The following is a 15613-nucleotide window of genomic DNA, read 5'->3' on the forward strand; positions in this document are numbered from 1 at the left end:
AAAGCTACCGTTCCTGCATCCCCGTCATCCTTTGATGAACGTCCCTGAGTTCCCCGTGGGACGCCATCCGGTACGCCGGGTGGAAGGAGCCGGACCCTGACGGACTTGTTGAACGCCGCTGGAGCTGGAGCCCAGTGGGCGCCATCGGGGGTCGGAGCCCCTGGTGGAGGACGGCAGGGAGTTAGAGGAGCGAGGACCATTCAGTAAAGTGGAGCCCGGCCACCGTGCCCGCACCACAGGCGGCAGAAGACTGGGTCCTTGTGGATAGTGCCACCGTGAGTGAGCGTGGCGTTGGAGACCCGTGCTGCCCTGTGGTGGACAGGGGAAGGGAGCTGGAGGAGGCTGCGCCGGCAGCGGAGTTTCTACATTTGTTTATGGCAGCTAAAGGCTGCTGAAGTGCCCGTTGGGACTGATGTTGTCCCTGTTGTCCCCACTCCCAAAGAACACGGCCGAGAACTCGCAGGCCACCCAAAAACTATTGGGTTTGTAAATATACTCCCCCAATTGCCCTTCCTGCCACTGCCAGTCTCCGGAGAGGCTGGTGGGAAGAAGGTCCCACAGCAGAGCAGGCTGGGGTCCGGTCACCACCAGGACAGGTGACCATCCTCCGGGTCAGGGGTCCCCTTGGACGTGGGGCCCCTGAGTGACTGCCAGGTGCGAGACACCATACCCGTTCCCGCTTGGGTAGCCTGAGCCAGGTTCCTGTTTCCGGACTGGGGAAAAGGGGTGCTGCCCATTTCTTAGGGGCAGCATCAAGGTCTAGGTTGCTTGGGTGGGAAAGCGGAAGGACATGGACCCATTCCCTGTTATTACTAAAAATGTTCCATTTGTAACGGTTTAAGAATGTGCCTCCCGTAAGAGAAGAAATTAAAAGAAATACATACTATTTGTTTTTATGTTTTGTTCCCGTATTTTTATATCTTTACAGAATAAAAAATAAAACCGGTGGTGGACGGGCAGCCCGCAGATGGTCTGCATTAAACCAAGGGGGAATGTGACGCCCTGGACCCCAGGGGTCACAGGTCACTACACAACATCATACACCCCCTTCCCTGGACAGGTCACACCAGTCACACATTAAACCCTTGTTGCCACCCTCCAGGGTTGATGTCCACACCAGGTGGGGCGGAGCCAGGCGGTTGACCCCGCCCATCGAGGAGTTAACAGGCTGGAGGCGTGAAAAACACAGTAGTGAGTCCAGTTGTGGGCAGTAGTGAGTGAGGAGTGAAAACTGTTGGTTTCTGGGTTGGAGCCCAAGCACTTCCAGCAAGGTCGGCAGATGGTGGTGGCCGTCTGCAGGAGTTGGTGAAGGTCAGCGGAACCGTACTACCGAGGGTCGGGCGGTGGCCCGCCGGTACCGAACCGGGGAGCCGATTGGAACCAAGCACCAGGCAGGGTACTCAGACCCCGACTAGGCTTAAAGCCAACCTTTAGTCAAATTTTCTGATTGCGGTCTGGACCTTAGGGCTTCATTCCCACCCAAGTCCCGATTGAAGGCAACAGCCCAACCGTTCCGGATAAGTGCCACCTCCAAGGGCCAGAGATCTAAGGGGCCAGCGTCTGCGGGCAAAAGGGCTCCTCCGGCACGTATACGTCGGGGAGCGGGCTCCCAGTGCTTAGGCATTGGAGTCAAGAAACAAAACACAGGTGCAGGGAAATGACAGCCACCATCAACCCATCCAGGGAGAACACCGCAGCCGGTTGTGGGCCCCGTCCATCCAGCCGTTTGGTTTACCAGAGACTCTGTCCATCTGTGTCTGAGTGAGTACACCAGTGCCATCCGGCACCGCGCTGCGCTGCAGCGCAATCCTGCACCCTGCGAACCCCATCCTACGGGAACCCAACCTCCTACCGGGCCCCGGGACCAACAGCCCCTACCCACGGAGGGATCAACACCTAGCTGCTCCCTGCCATCGCTCCCGGGAACCACGTCACCAGCAGCGGTGGTGCCCACCATTACCACAACCCGTGGGTGGTGTCACGAACTCTATCTATCCCAAAGAAATCCAATTCCACCCCCTTTTCACTCATGGGTCAGGAGCGCTGCTCGAGTCCCGGGTCCGGCCCACTCGAGACACCGAGGAGAAGGCACCAGATCCGAGCGCGGTCTCCCCGAGCAGCCCCCGCGACGGGGAAGCTGGCCCTGCGCCCCCCGACACAATCTGCGTGTTGTCTGTGATTAAGGGGTACTTTACACGTTGCGACATCGCTAGCATCGGCTAGCGATGCCGAGCGCGATAGTACCCGCCCCCGTTGCACATGCGATATGTGGTGATTGCTGCCGTAGCGAACATTATCGGCAGCTTCACACGCACATACCTGCTTGGTGACGTCGCTGTGACTGCTGAAATATCCCTCCTTCAAGGGGGAGGTGCATTCGGCATTCACCGACGTCACTATTCAGCCGGCCAATAGAAGCGGAGGGGCAAAGATGAGCAGGACATAACATCCCGCCCACCTTCTTCCTTCCGCATTGCCGTCGGGACGCAGGTAAGGAGATGTTTGTTGCTCCTGCGGGTTTACACACAGCGATGTGTGGACCTGCAGAAACGACAAACAACATCGTACCTGCTGTCGACCCGACATTATGAAAATGACCGATGCTACACAGATCACCGATTTTCGACGCATTTGCGATCGTTTATCGTAGCACAAAGGATTTACACATTGCGATCTCGTTACCGGCGCCGGATGTGCGTCACTAACAACGTGACCCCGACGATATTTCGGATGCGATGTCACAGCGGCAGCGTGTAAAGCACTACTAACATTGCAATGAACAGGAAAAGTTTCTTCATTTATATATTTATCAATATGTAACAATCACTGATAAAACACTAATAGTAAAAACTGACACTGGCCAAACACTGAGGAAGCTTGGATCCAAAACACCAATGACACGTAGATTTGTTTGCGTATGTGAGAAAACATTGACATCTGAATGAGGCCTAAAACTAATTTTGCTGTAGGTAATAATACACACAGTACAAATGTGCAACATAGATTTCTGCTCTAAGCACCCACACCAAATGTCCTTTCACTTCAAGGAACAAAGATTATTCGAAATCCTTAATCACAAACTTTAAATCTGCACTGGCATTAAATCCACATTATCACTATTAGGCTATGTGCGCACGTTGCGTCGGAGTACCTGCAGTTTATTCTGCACGTTTTCCTTCCCTTGGTTTTTGACCAAATGGCTTTTGACCATTTTTTAGCGCTAAAAACGCATGCGTTTTTACCGCGTTTTTAGCGCTTTTTACCTGCGTTTTCACCTGCGTTTCTGCAGATGCGTTTTTGAGATCAAGACACTGAGAAATAAAGTTGAATTAGTCAAAAAGAATGAAAAAAGAGAAAAAAAATATAAAATTAACTTTTAATAAAATTATATGGGAAATTATCAATTTTAATGTAATAATAGTGGTTATGCACATTTTAACAGAAAAATAGCTAAAGTTTATTATTTTTTTACATTTATATTTTCGGTTATTGTGTGTGTGTAAAGGAACATTAGAACCAATTTATTTTTGCCCAGAAAAGCATGCGTTTTTGGAGCCAAAAACGCAGTTGAAAAGCAGGTAAAAAGCATGAAAAACGCAGGAATTGTGATTTTGGTTGCTTTTTGCCATTTCTCATTGACTCCAATGTTAAGGAAACGCTGCAGAAATGGCAAAAACAACTGACATGCTGCTTCTTTTTCAGCATGGTTTTTGACCACAAATATGCAAATTAAACGCTGCTGAACAAAAAGCAAAGTGCAGACAGGATTTCTGCTTTTCCCATAGACTTTGCTGGAAAACAAAAACGCATGCATTTTTGCCCAAAAACGCTGCTGCCAAAAACGCTGCAGAAACGCGGTAAAAAACGCAACGTGCGAACATAGCCTTACTCTAGAATTACTTGTGGTAATGTAAAATATTTTACCCTTTAGGCCCCGTTACAGGGAACGACATCACTAACGAGATGTCGCTGGGGTCACGGAATTCGTGACACACATCCGGCATCGTTAGCAACGTCTCTGCATGTGACACTTACGAACGACCGCTAACGATCCCAAATACTCACCAAATCGTTGATTGTTGACACGTCCCTTAAAAAAGAGGTTGTTTGCCGGCCACAGCGACATTGTAAGGAAGGTAAGTTCGTGTGATGCATACCTGCGATATTGTTCGCCACTGGCAGCGATTTGTCCGTGACACACGCGCGACGGGGGTGGGTGCGATCGCTAGCGACATTGCTAGCGATGTCGCAGCGTGTAAAGTGACCTTTTCTCTTGATTGTTGTTTAGACATGGATGTAATAATTACGCTTTACATGGCAGACACTTAATGGCACTCTCAATGTACATTCTGTCTTAAAATAATACAATTAAAGGGGTTGTGTGATCTTTTTTTGTTTATTGAAAAGGTCCGCAAAAATAAACAGATTAAAATTCGTCAAATCACTTAGTATTTACCAGGAAATTCTATTTGCAGGTAATTTATTCTCCTCACATTGAATGTCCTGTAATATGTTTTGTAGTATTATGCGACCCTAGGGCCTAATAAAGGTAACATGTATATAAAAAAATAACTAACATTTCCCCAGGCACACACCTCATCTGCTTACTGTACCCCGTATGGTCCTCGGCGCCTATTCTTACAGCCCCCGAGCATTGAATCCTCCCCCTAGGCTGGGACTTTAAGCCACAATTGCATCAGGGACGTCTCTGCACATGTGCATTGGAAGGTCTGCACAGTTGGAAATGTGATAAGGTCGTGGCTCTCGTCATGACAGCCCTGTGACCTTACATCACACATGCACAGAGGCTTCCTGGGTTGTCATTAAGGCCGGAGGTCCTAGTCTAATATGAAGAAGCCTGGCATGGTATTAGTTGCCGAAGACCATAAGGGGGAGAGCGAGTAGCAGAGGTGGTCACAGAGGTGAGCCATTAGATATTAGGGATTTGTTTTGTTCTTTTTACTTGTCACCATTTTGTGAAGAGTAAATGACAAAAAATCCACCTTCAGGACAATACTGATGTTCAAAAATTCAAGCTGAATTCAATTTCCCTCAGTGAAATTTACCCAGCTCTAAGTCTGACACTTTACAGTATACAGTTCCACTGCAAACCCAGAAAAAGAGAAAGGAACCATTATGTGGTGTTTCCGTAATCTAAAGCTGTCCATACCTTTGTAAGGGCCCAGGGACAGAGGACCTCAAATGTTCTATATGTCACAGTTGCTGTTCTGGCACGAGGTTGCAGGGGCTGTGTTCCCTGGGTGGTCTACAAGGCCCTGATGTTTCCTGCTATCCACCCCCACACAGTATCCACAGCTAATGGACAGGCCACAGACACGGTCTTGGGGATAACAGTTGCTTTAATACAGCGGGAACAAAGGAAAACAACACGGAATATACTGTATGTTTCAGTCTTTTGTGGGTAGGCCACGGCAAATACAGCTTGGAGTTAAATGCTGAAGTGCAATTAGGGTTCTGGAGCTTTTAAGAGCACGATTTGTTTCAGATTTAATTCTGGTATGCTTTTAGCAGGTTCAGAGTCTCTTGAGCTTAGAGGGTAGATATGATACAGTAATAAGATTGTACAGACCTGGAGTCCTGGGGTTGATTTCACTGCTAGTTAAGACACATAGAGAGAGGGGAGCCAGCACGATCTGAAAATGGCATGCAATACTTGTAAGCAAATGTAGAAAGTTGCTCAGCGAGCTTCGGGGACCGGACGGCTGGTGCGTGGACAATGGCATGCAAGCCACTAATATTGCAGTGGGGTGGGAGACCCTCAAACTTCCCCAATCTGCGTGCAGTAGGGTCTGGTATATACTCAGTACGCCCTACTGTCTGAAGAGATGTATATCTGGCCATTGAGGATTCAGGATAGGAAGCCTTCAGTATATTGGCTGTAAAAATCAGTAAATGGTGAAATTCTAGGCCTCGGGCCTAGCAGGAGTCTTGTGGTGAAGAGAAACTCCACATAATGTCTTCCCTCAGAGGAGACTCAGCCAGAACCAGAACATTCCAGATCTTTCCAGACAGAGGCTGGAGAATATCTCCACCTATTGAGTCATGTTACCAAGAACTGGCCAATAGGAAAACACCCAATGCACACTTCAGATTCTTACAGTTTTCACCAGTAGATGGTGCTAGAACACAGCAAATGAAAAATGCTTAACTTATAACATATAACATAATATTACATATAAGTAAATGTACTTAAAGAAACAGACACAATCTGGACCGGGCCACTACACAATGCATGGATGTGCTAAGTCTTCCAGAAAGGCAGAGATTTGGGTAGGAAACAGCACAACAAGAGTTACATTTTCAGCAGGTACATCCACTAAGATGGAAACTGTATTGTGAAAAGGTGTACAGAAATGTAAAACATGGCTGTGTTTCCAGAAACTGCACCACACCTGTACACAGGTTATTTGTGGTATTGCAGTTCAGCCCCATTTAGGTCAGTGACGTTGCAATACCAGACTAATCTGATGGAGAGATGTGTTGCTCTTTTCTGCAGAAAGCTGACATACATTTCCAAGCCAATACAATAATTTGTTCTTCAATTTCGCAAATCAAGAAATGTGTTATGTAACTTGTTATGTATTTGTGACACTTGCAATTGCCTCATTGTGTTTTTAAGGCTTTACACCGCCAGGGATGGATCGATCTTCACCCGACAACAGTCCAGTACATGGTTTAGCAAGGCAGCCATCAATTACCACCGGGGCCAACATTCCCATCATTACTGAGCTTGGTAAGAGACTCTCTATAGACAATGGTCCACAAATATAAATAGATGCAAACATGTCCTATTAGTCCATTTTAAGAAATGGAACTATGAAAAATAACAGAGTACACAGATGCCATACTTATTGCAATGGATTATGTTGTTTGAATAATGTTAATAAAATCTTAGGCGGGCTTTGCACACTACGACATCGCAGGTGCGATGTCGGTGGGGTCAAATTGAAAATGACGCACTTCCGGCATCGCATGCGACATCGTAGTGTGTAAAGGCTCGATGATACGATTAACGAGCGCAAAAGCGTTGTAATCGTATCATCAGTGCAGCATCGGCGTAATCCATGATTACGCTGACGCGACAGTCCGATGTTGTTCCTCGCTCCTGCGGCAGCACACATCGCTGTGTGTGAAGCCGCAGGAGCGAGGAACATCTACCGGCGTCACTGCGGCTTCCGTAGGATATGCGGAAGGAAGGAGATGGGCGGGATGTTTACATCCCACTCATCTCCGCCCCTCCGCTCCGATAGGCTGCCTGGCGTGTGACGTCGCTATGACGCCGCACGACCCGCCCCCTTAACAAGGAGGCGGGTCGCCGGCCAGAGCGACGGTCGCAGGACGGGTGAGTCCATGTGAAGCTGCCGTAGCGATAATGTTCGCTACGGCAGCTATCACAAGAAATCGCTGCTGCGACGAGGGCGGGTACTATCGCGCTCGGCATCGCAGCATCGGCCTGTGATGTCGCAGCGTGCAAAGTACCCCTTAGAGTTTATATCACCAAAGATCTCGCCAGTATGTAATGATGCTTATATTGCTGTGATGGTTATTAGAACCATGGCGTATACAGGATGCCAAGTTGTCCCCTCATTAATATACATATGTATCTCTTTGCATGTTTATTTTTCATGCTACTTTCACATTCTTGGCATGAAAAAATGTTAAGGAACTTTGTCTTTTGAAGTAAATATGTAATGGCAAATATAGAAATTGTAATACTAAATTAATAGCTTGAAATTGATATCGGTAAGTGTGAGGCCACATATAGTGGTGACAGTTTGGCAGAATTGCGGTTGCCTTGTTTGGTCTCACACTTTGAATGTCGACAACCCTGCAGCTACTTTCCTCAACACTGAAATTGCAACACTAATAAGGAAAAGTCATGAAATTGAGGAAATCACAGGATGTTTAGACATGTTCGGGATATTAGCCATTATTCCAATAGTGAAAAAATGGAAACAAATTTTCAAAACATCTCAATTTATTCATTATGGAATATAAACACTGAGTGCAGAAATCCCCACACTTACAGCCATGGCTGCTATCAGTGAGGTTTTTAATGGTTGTCTGAGGATTGTCCTGCTGCGCTGAATGCACTTGGGCAAATCATCGAAATTCGCCATTGGCAGCTTTCTTTGTGATTTCCGATCAATGACGTTTTAGATGTGCTTGATGGGAGGCAGGTATGGAGACGCTGTAGACCATGGTAGCACATTTAGGCTAGACAGGTGGCTCACAGTAGCATTGGCAACATGTAACCTGGCATTGTGAGGTTGAAAATGGCTGTTGAGGCACTTTGGAGAAATGACCTTCCCACTTGTTCCACAATTAATGCATTCAGTAGTGGAATTAAATTGCATTGTCTCCACAAATCATCAAAGTCGTTTGCACAACATTGGACTATGAGCCAGATGTCCAGCTACAGATGATCAGTGACCTCATGCTACTGCTTTCAAACAATGCCATGGTGGACAGCAAAATGGCAGTGGAGGCTGGAATACCATTCAGGGATGAGACCTTAAATTGAAGTGGTCTTCATGAGGTAATATCACACCGCTCTTACTTCAGGGATTATGGTATAAATTGGCATAATGTATAGTTGTGTACCAGGAGCAAAGACTTGCAGGACTGGCTAACTGCTCAGTGTTACATTGAATTTGTCGTAAAACTAGTGTTACGACCATTTCTCCAAAGTGTCACTGGAGCTGTTTTTGCACAAGATAACACCAGTCCGAATGTTCCTTTCATCTATTCTTAGCATCCTTTGTTGCCTATCCATATATTTCTGTGTGTGAATAAATCAAGATGTTTTGAAAATGTTTCCATTTTTTTGTCATTTGCGTAACAGTAACCTGTCTATCATCCTGTGATTTCCATCATTCCAAGACTTTTCTTGGTGTTGTAATTTCAATATTGAGGAGTGTTTATGGAAATATCTGGTGGTGTTTTTAAGGCTAGAGTTACATTGAAAATAAATATATGTAGGACTTTATATCTTTTATACTTACAGTAGACTTGCATAGTACATGTTCCTCATATGCAATGCCATAGATTGTATATGAGATCACGTTGCAATTTGTTTTACTGGTTTCACGACTGTTTGCCCTCTGCTTTACTCTCTTCTTTCTTTGTGTGTGTACCCTTTCACCTGCTCACTCACTGAGCTGCCTTATTACCTCACCCTCTTTCTGTCTTTTCTCTTTGATCCCCTCCTGCCTTGTACCTTTCTAACACTTGCACCCTTCAGCTAAGCCTGGCAAACTGCTACCTTTGGTTTCATTCAGTCAGGAAAAAAACAGTGGGACTCACATACCAATAATTACAGAGTTGGGTAAGAAGAAGCGTCTCTTCTTTCTTTACCTTGTTGTGGCTGTGGATATTATATGGCTGCCCCCCTGAGAGGCGCAACCAGTAAATACAATTTAAAATAAAAAAAAGATAAAAACGAAATAAAAAAAATTGCGCTGAGCGCAAACGCTGAATTGGTTCTGCCCTTAGACATATTAGTGGCTGGAGTTACATGAACTCTCCCTCACATTTTGTAGCTTTCTAACTTTTCTTTACTCTTTATTAATATACTCAACCCCCTTAAAAACAGAGAATGTTTTTATTAAACAAGGCTCTAACATTTTGACGTTCTCTTTCGCACGGGCTTTTCCCCACAAGGTTTTCAAGTAATTGTAACAACGATCCACTTGAAGACTATGTGATAGTTCTAAATAGATCGTACGAAGTCATCCAACAAGATGCACAAGTTTGTTGCCATGTGAGGAAAGTCAGTGGCCTGAAAGAGGTCAATTTGTAGGGGAGTTCATTTCATGGTTGCCAAATTGAGTTTTTAATTTTTTTCTGGACAACTCATTCAAAAATAAAAGACAATTGGAAAACTATTATGGAAAACGTTATACTCTCATTACCAGCATGCACCAAGAGCTGTAAAATCATAATTACATTCACAATGATCTGGTCAAGTACCACCGGCCATTAAAAATAAAATCACCGATGCATCATTTTTTCATAGACACTGGAAAAAATACCAAATATTCACAAAGTGTCCAGGATTGTCTGGACGTCTGGCAACTCTGGTTCATTTGATAGTATCTGGCACCCAAGGAGAATAGATATAACAGCATTATTTTCTGCTGTTGGTCTGGTTGCACCCCTGATCTGCATATAAATGACTGTATATATATATATATATATTTTGTGATCTTTTGTTTTATTTCACATCTAGTGTTTTCAAAACTTTTTTTTTTCTTTTGGCTGTCAATGAAACATTGCCTTTCCAGCATTATCATGCAGTGCTTTAGTCCTGGTTGCTTCTGTTCTGTACTTGTGTGTGGCTCTAGTTTTTAAGTGAACTGGTTTGCATCTTCTGTAACGATTTTCTGTTCATGGCTCTCACGCCAACATCAGTATGGCTTTGATCACAATAACCTCTGATTCAGAATGTTTTCTTATAACAGAGCTGATACTTTGCTGCCCCTAGCTCCTGTTTGTCTGTCAGTATGATTGGCTGTTCAGACAAGGGAGACATGATTCAAAAGGCAAAAAACTCAAGATTCCATATGCCTCGCAGCTTATTCTAGTGTTTGTTTCTCATTTCTGACTTCTCTAGTGTGATCAAGCTCTTGGGTTATTGAAGAGCAGATAGCCAGCTTGTCTTGGGGGCACTGGAAGGTTCTGAGACATTCAGCAGAAAGAAACTTGCTGAAACAGTGCCGGATTAACCTACTCTGCGCACCTAACTGCTCCGCATTTGATTTATGCATGTTTACATATATACATTACCCTTGAGGATATTTCATACATTCTTGGTGATAATATTTTATTGACCTCCTATAATGGTATAAAGCTAAGAGTTGCTTGAGACATATGTGAACTACACATCACTTTTTCAATGCTATTCAACTGATTTTCTATGGATAGATCTGATAGATTAGCTGATGATAGATAGATACATAGATACATAAATAAATAGATAAGGCTGCTAGTTGTAACAGCGTCAGACATATCAAGCCAGGCCTACAGCGGAATTAAATCCCTTAGAGCTTGTTCAGACTGAGTTTCTTTGATGTGAATTTCAGTGTATATTCCACACCGAATTCCACATGAAATTTGCTAGAAACCACCTCCCATTGACTTTAATGGGACTTGCATCATTATAGAAACAATATGGATTTGAAGTTAGTTCTCTAGGTAAAACGTTATATGTCACTTACTGATGCGGATTCCATGAGGAAACTCTGGGGAGTGGACCCATTCAATGAGGCTAATCCAAATGCAGAACTGCAGCAAGTCAAACTGCGATTCCACTGCAGAAACCTAAGGGACAGCCTCGGATTTCTGATGCAGATTCTCTAAGAAATAAGCATCTGATCTTTCCACAAGGAAATTAAATGTGTTATGCCCTTAGATTAAATTTTGTTGATACATTGGTCAGAAGTAAGGTGAGAATATTACAATATTGTTACGTAGCATTTATATGGGTTAATACCAAATCTGCACATTGCTATGACCTACAATGTCATAACATGGTCTTTATGGCTTGCAGTGAATGATTCCAATGTTCAGTTCCTGGACCAGGATGATGATGATGACCCAGACACTGAGCTGTACCTAACGCAGCCTTTTGCCTGTGGCACTGCCTTTGCCGTAAGCGTGCTAGATTCACTCATGAGTGCGGTAAGTGCCAGCTTTTCCCCCCCAAACTTGAAGCAGCTGTTTTATGTTCTGTTCTCTATGAATAATTGTTGTGTATTAATTTGTTTATAGTGACCAGTTGTCTGAAGTGCGTTTACTCTTCTTTGCCAATTAGAAATCATTAAATTTAAAAACACGTTTAACTAATAATTTTTATACTGTTGGATCTTCTCCCCTTTCATATAATTTTGTTTCTATGTATGTAATTTACTGATTGAAAGTAAATATATTTTATATTATATTAAATAACAAAGCACCCTTAGCAGTAAAGTTACTATATATTTCCCATGTACAGTCACCTTCCCTAGGGCCCTACATTTTTTCCCTCTGCCTTCTCTGCTCAGATTGGTATTCCTTTCCTCCTGCTTCCATGATGGACACCACAGTGTCCCAGGGAGTGCAGCGGTAAGTCTGAACCAAGCCACAAAGCATTTTTGATGATTAGTGGAGACATTGAGAGGTAAATGGAGGACACTACGTAACGTGACAATAGATGAGAAATATAGTACTGTTAAAAGGTTTAAATAGGTGTGGAAAAAATGCTACAGAGGTAAAATGTTTTAAAAAATGTTAATACAAGCCCTGTCAAAAATTATGGACTCACCTGGCTCTAAGGATGTCCATTCAGTTGTTTACTTTTGTTTAAAAAAAGCAGATCACAGACATGGCACAAAAATTAATTCATTTCAAATGTCAACTTTCTGGCTTTAAGAAACACTAAAAAAATCATGAAAATATAATGTGCTAGGCAGTAACGGTTACTTTTCAAAACCAAACAGGGGGAAAAATTATGGAATCACTCAATTCTGAAGTACCAGTTATGGAATCATGAAAAACAAACAAACAAAAAAACACTCCAATACATCACTAGTATTTTGTTGCACCACCTCTGGCTTTTATAACAGCTTGCAGTCTCTGAGGCATAGACTCAATGAGTGACAAACAGTACTCTTCATCAATCTAGCTCTAACTTTCTCTGATTGCTGTTGCCAGATCAGCATTGCAGGTTGGAGCCTTTTCATGGACCATTTTCTTCAACTTCCACCAAAGATTTTTAATTGGATTGAGATCCGGACTATTTGCAGGCCATGTCATTGACCTTGTGTGTCCTCTTTCAAGGAATGTTTTCACAGTGTTTGCTCTATGGCAGGATGCATTATCATCTTGTTAAATGATTTCATCATCCCCAAACATCCTTTCAATTGATGGGATAAGAAAAGTGTCCAAAATTTCAATGTAAACTTGGGCATTTATTGAAGATGTAATGACAGCCATCTCTCCAGTGCCTTTACCTGACATGCAGCCCTATATCATCAATGACTGTGGAAATTTACATGTTCTCTTCAGGAATTCATCTTTATAAATCTCATTGGAATGATACCAAACAAAAGTTCCAGCATCATCACCTTGCCCAATGCAGATTTGCGATTCATCATTGAATATGACTTTCATCCAGTCATCCACAGTCCAAGATTGCTTTTCCTTAGCCCATTGTAACCTTGTTTTTTTTCTGTTTAGGTGTTAATGATGGCTTTTGTTTAGCTTTTGTGTATGTAAATCCCATTTCCTTTAGGACGTTTCTTACAGTTTGGTCACAGACATTGACTCCAGCTTCCTCCCATTCGTTCCTCATTTGTTTTGTTGTGCATTTCCATAATTTTTTACCCCTCTTTGGTTTTGAAAAGTAACTGTTACTGGCTAGCACATTATGTTTTCATGATTTTTTTTTTAGTGTTTCTTAAAGCCAGAAAGTTGTTATTTGAAATGACTTTAGTTTTGTGCCATGTCTGTAATCTTCTTTTTTTAAACAAAAGTAAACAACTGAATGAACATCCTCAGAGCCAGGTGAGCCCATAATTTTTGCCAGGGGTTGTAGTTTATTGTTAAAGTTCATTTCCTCCTGAGGGCACGGCTCTAAAGGGGGCTTTACACGCTGCGACATCGCTAGCGATGTCGCTAGCATTCGCACCCGCCCCCATCGTTTGTGCATCACGAGCAAATCGCTGCCCGTGGCGGACAAAATCGCTAGTACCCGTCACATATACTTACCTTTCTAATGACGTCGCTGTGTGCAGTGTCACAGCGACGTCACACGGCAGGTGTCCAATAGAAGAGGGGGGGCGGAGAGCAGGCGCATGAAAGTCACGCCCACCTCGTTGCCGGAGGATGCAGGTATGGTGTTGTTCGCTGTTCCTGGGGTGTCACACGTAGTGATGTGTGCTGCCTCAGGAACGGCGAACAACCTGAGTACAAAATCAGGAACAATACTTGTGAAATGGACGACGTGTCAACAATCAACGATTTGGTGAGTATTTTGCATGTTAGCGGTCGCTCGTACGTGTCACACGCAACGATGTCGCTAACGAGGCCGGATGTGCATCACAGATTCCGTGACCCCAACGACATCTTGTTAGCTATGTCGTTGTGTGTAAAGTGGCCTTAAGTGTCCAGCAGGTACAGAGCGCTATTATTGTGTAGAATAACCCCATATTTGCAGGTTAATAGCATTTTTTCTCATGACAGGTTCCCTTTAAAGCCAGTCATACTAGTGAGGGATTCCCACGAGTCTTGCATCGGCATCACCCGGCATGGCCGCACACTCTCCGAACAGGAGTGTGTCGGCTGCATGTATTTCTATGTAGCTGAGATGCTCCTGTCTGGAGAGTGGCAGGCCTTGCCGGGTGATGCCGATCTGAGACTCGCGCGAGTCACCCGCAAGTGTGACTCTGGCCTAAGGGGCACTTTGCACACTACGACATCGCAGGTGCGATGTCGGTGGAGTCAAATTAAAAGTGACGCACATCCAGCGTCGCAGACAATATCATAGTGTGAAGCCTTTTTGATACGATTAATGAGCGCAAAATCGTCGCAATTGTATCATCGGTGTAGTGTCGGTCATTTCCATAATTTGGAAATGACCGATGTTACGATGTTGTTCCTCGTTCCAGCGGCATCACACATCGCTGTGTGTGAAGCCGCAGGAGCGAGCAACATCTCCTACCTGCGTCCTGCGGCTCACGCCAGCTATACAGAAGGAAGGAGGTGGGCGGGATGTTTACGTCCCGCTCATCTCCGTCCCTCAGCTTCTATTGGCCGCCTGCCGTGTGACGTCGCTATGACACCGCACGACCCGCCCCCTTAATAAGGAGGCGGGTCACCGGCCAGATCGGCGTCGCAGGGCAGGTGAGTGCATGTGAAGCTGGCGTAGCGATAATGTTCGCTACGCCAGCTATCACCATGATATTGCAGCTGCGACGGGGGCGGGGACTATCGCGCTCGGCATCGCAAGCATCGGCTTGCGATGTCGTAGTTTGCAAAGTGCTCCTAAGTCTCTCACACAGCTGTTTTTATTTATATATTGTGAGGTAGCGTGGTCGGCTGCGCAGCAGAAGACACGGGATCCAGGCACCAAGGGTCACAGCACACGGTTTAATATCCAAACAAAAGTCCACAACAGTACACATGTGCCTCTCCGGCAGAGAACTCAGGGAGTTGTGTTCACTCCCTCACACCCGGCACACCCGCCCTTGTTCCTGTTTCCTTTTAACCCTTCCTTCAGCCTGTAGGGAAACAGCATTAACCCTGGAGTGGAGTTACTTTCTATCATGGAGTGAGCACAACCGGGGCAAGACATACCGGCCGTCATAGATAACCCCGGTCACAGTCTTACAATATGAAGGTGATGATCATTATCATCAATTGGTTACACATTCACCTGACTATAATCCTACCAAATTCCTAACTTTGTAAAGTGAATCTAGAAGAATTGATGCTGTGATGAAGGCAAATGGTTGTCAGACTAAATATTAATGTGATTTAAATTTCTCTTTGTTCATTCACATTGCATTTTGTGAAATGATAAAAAAAACTATTAACATTTCTATTTTTGAAA

At 44.5% G+C, this 15613-nt stretch overlaps 1 protein-coding gene across 12 annotated transcripts in view; it reads left to right on the top strand.

The window, feature by feature from the left end:
- KCNMA1 (potassium calcium-activated channel subfamily M alpha 1) overlaps positions 1–15613 on the top strand; it is a 1029133-nt gene that overhangs the window by 984234 nt on the left and 29286 nt on the right. For 8 of the 12 annotated variants that reach the window (XM_075349081.1, XM_075349079.1, XM_075349084.1 and 5 more), the window contains 3 exons: positions 6641–6754; positions 9266–9349; positions 11573–11703. In XM_075349081.1, coding sequence (XP_075205196.1) covers positions 6641–6754; positions 9266–9349; positions 11573–11703 — 329 coding nt within the window. The remainder of the gene's footprint in view (positions 1–6640; positions 6755–9265; positions 9350–11572; positions 11704–15613) is intronic. The other 4 variants (XM_075349082.1, XM_075349089.1, XM_075349083.1 and 1 more) reach the window with 1 other exon arrangement.

The sequence above is a fragment of the Anomaloglossus baeobatrachus genome, chromosome 5 (assembly GCF_048569485.1).
Source record: "Anomaloglossus baeobatrachus isolate aAnoBae1 chromosome 5, aAnoBae1.hap1, whole genome shotgun sequence".
Classification (NCBI taxonomy): Eukaryota; Metazoa; Chordata; class Amphibia; order Anura; family Aromobatidae; genus Anomaloglossus; species Anomaloglossus baeobatrachus.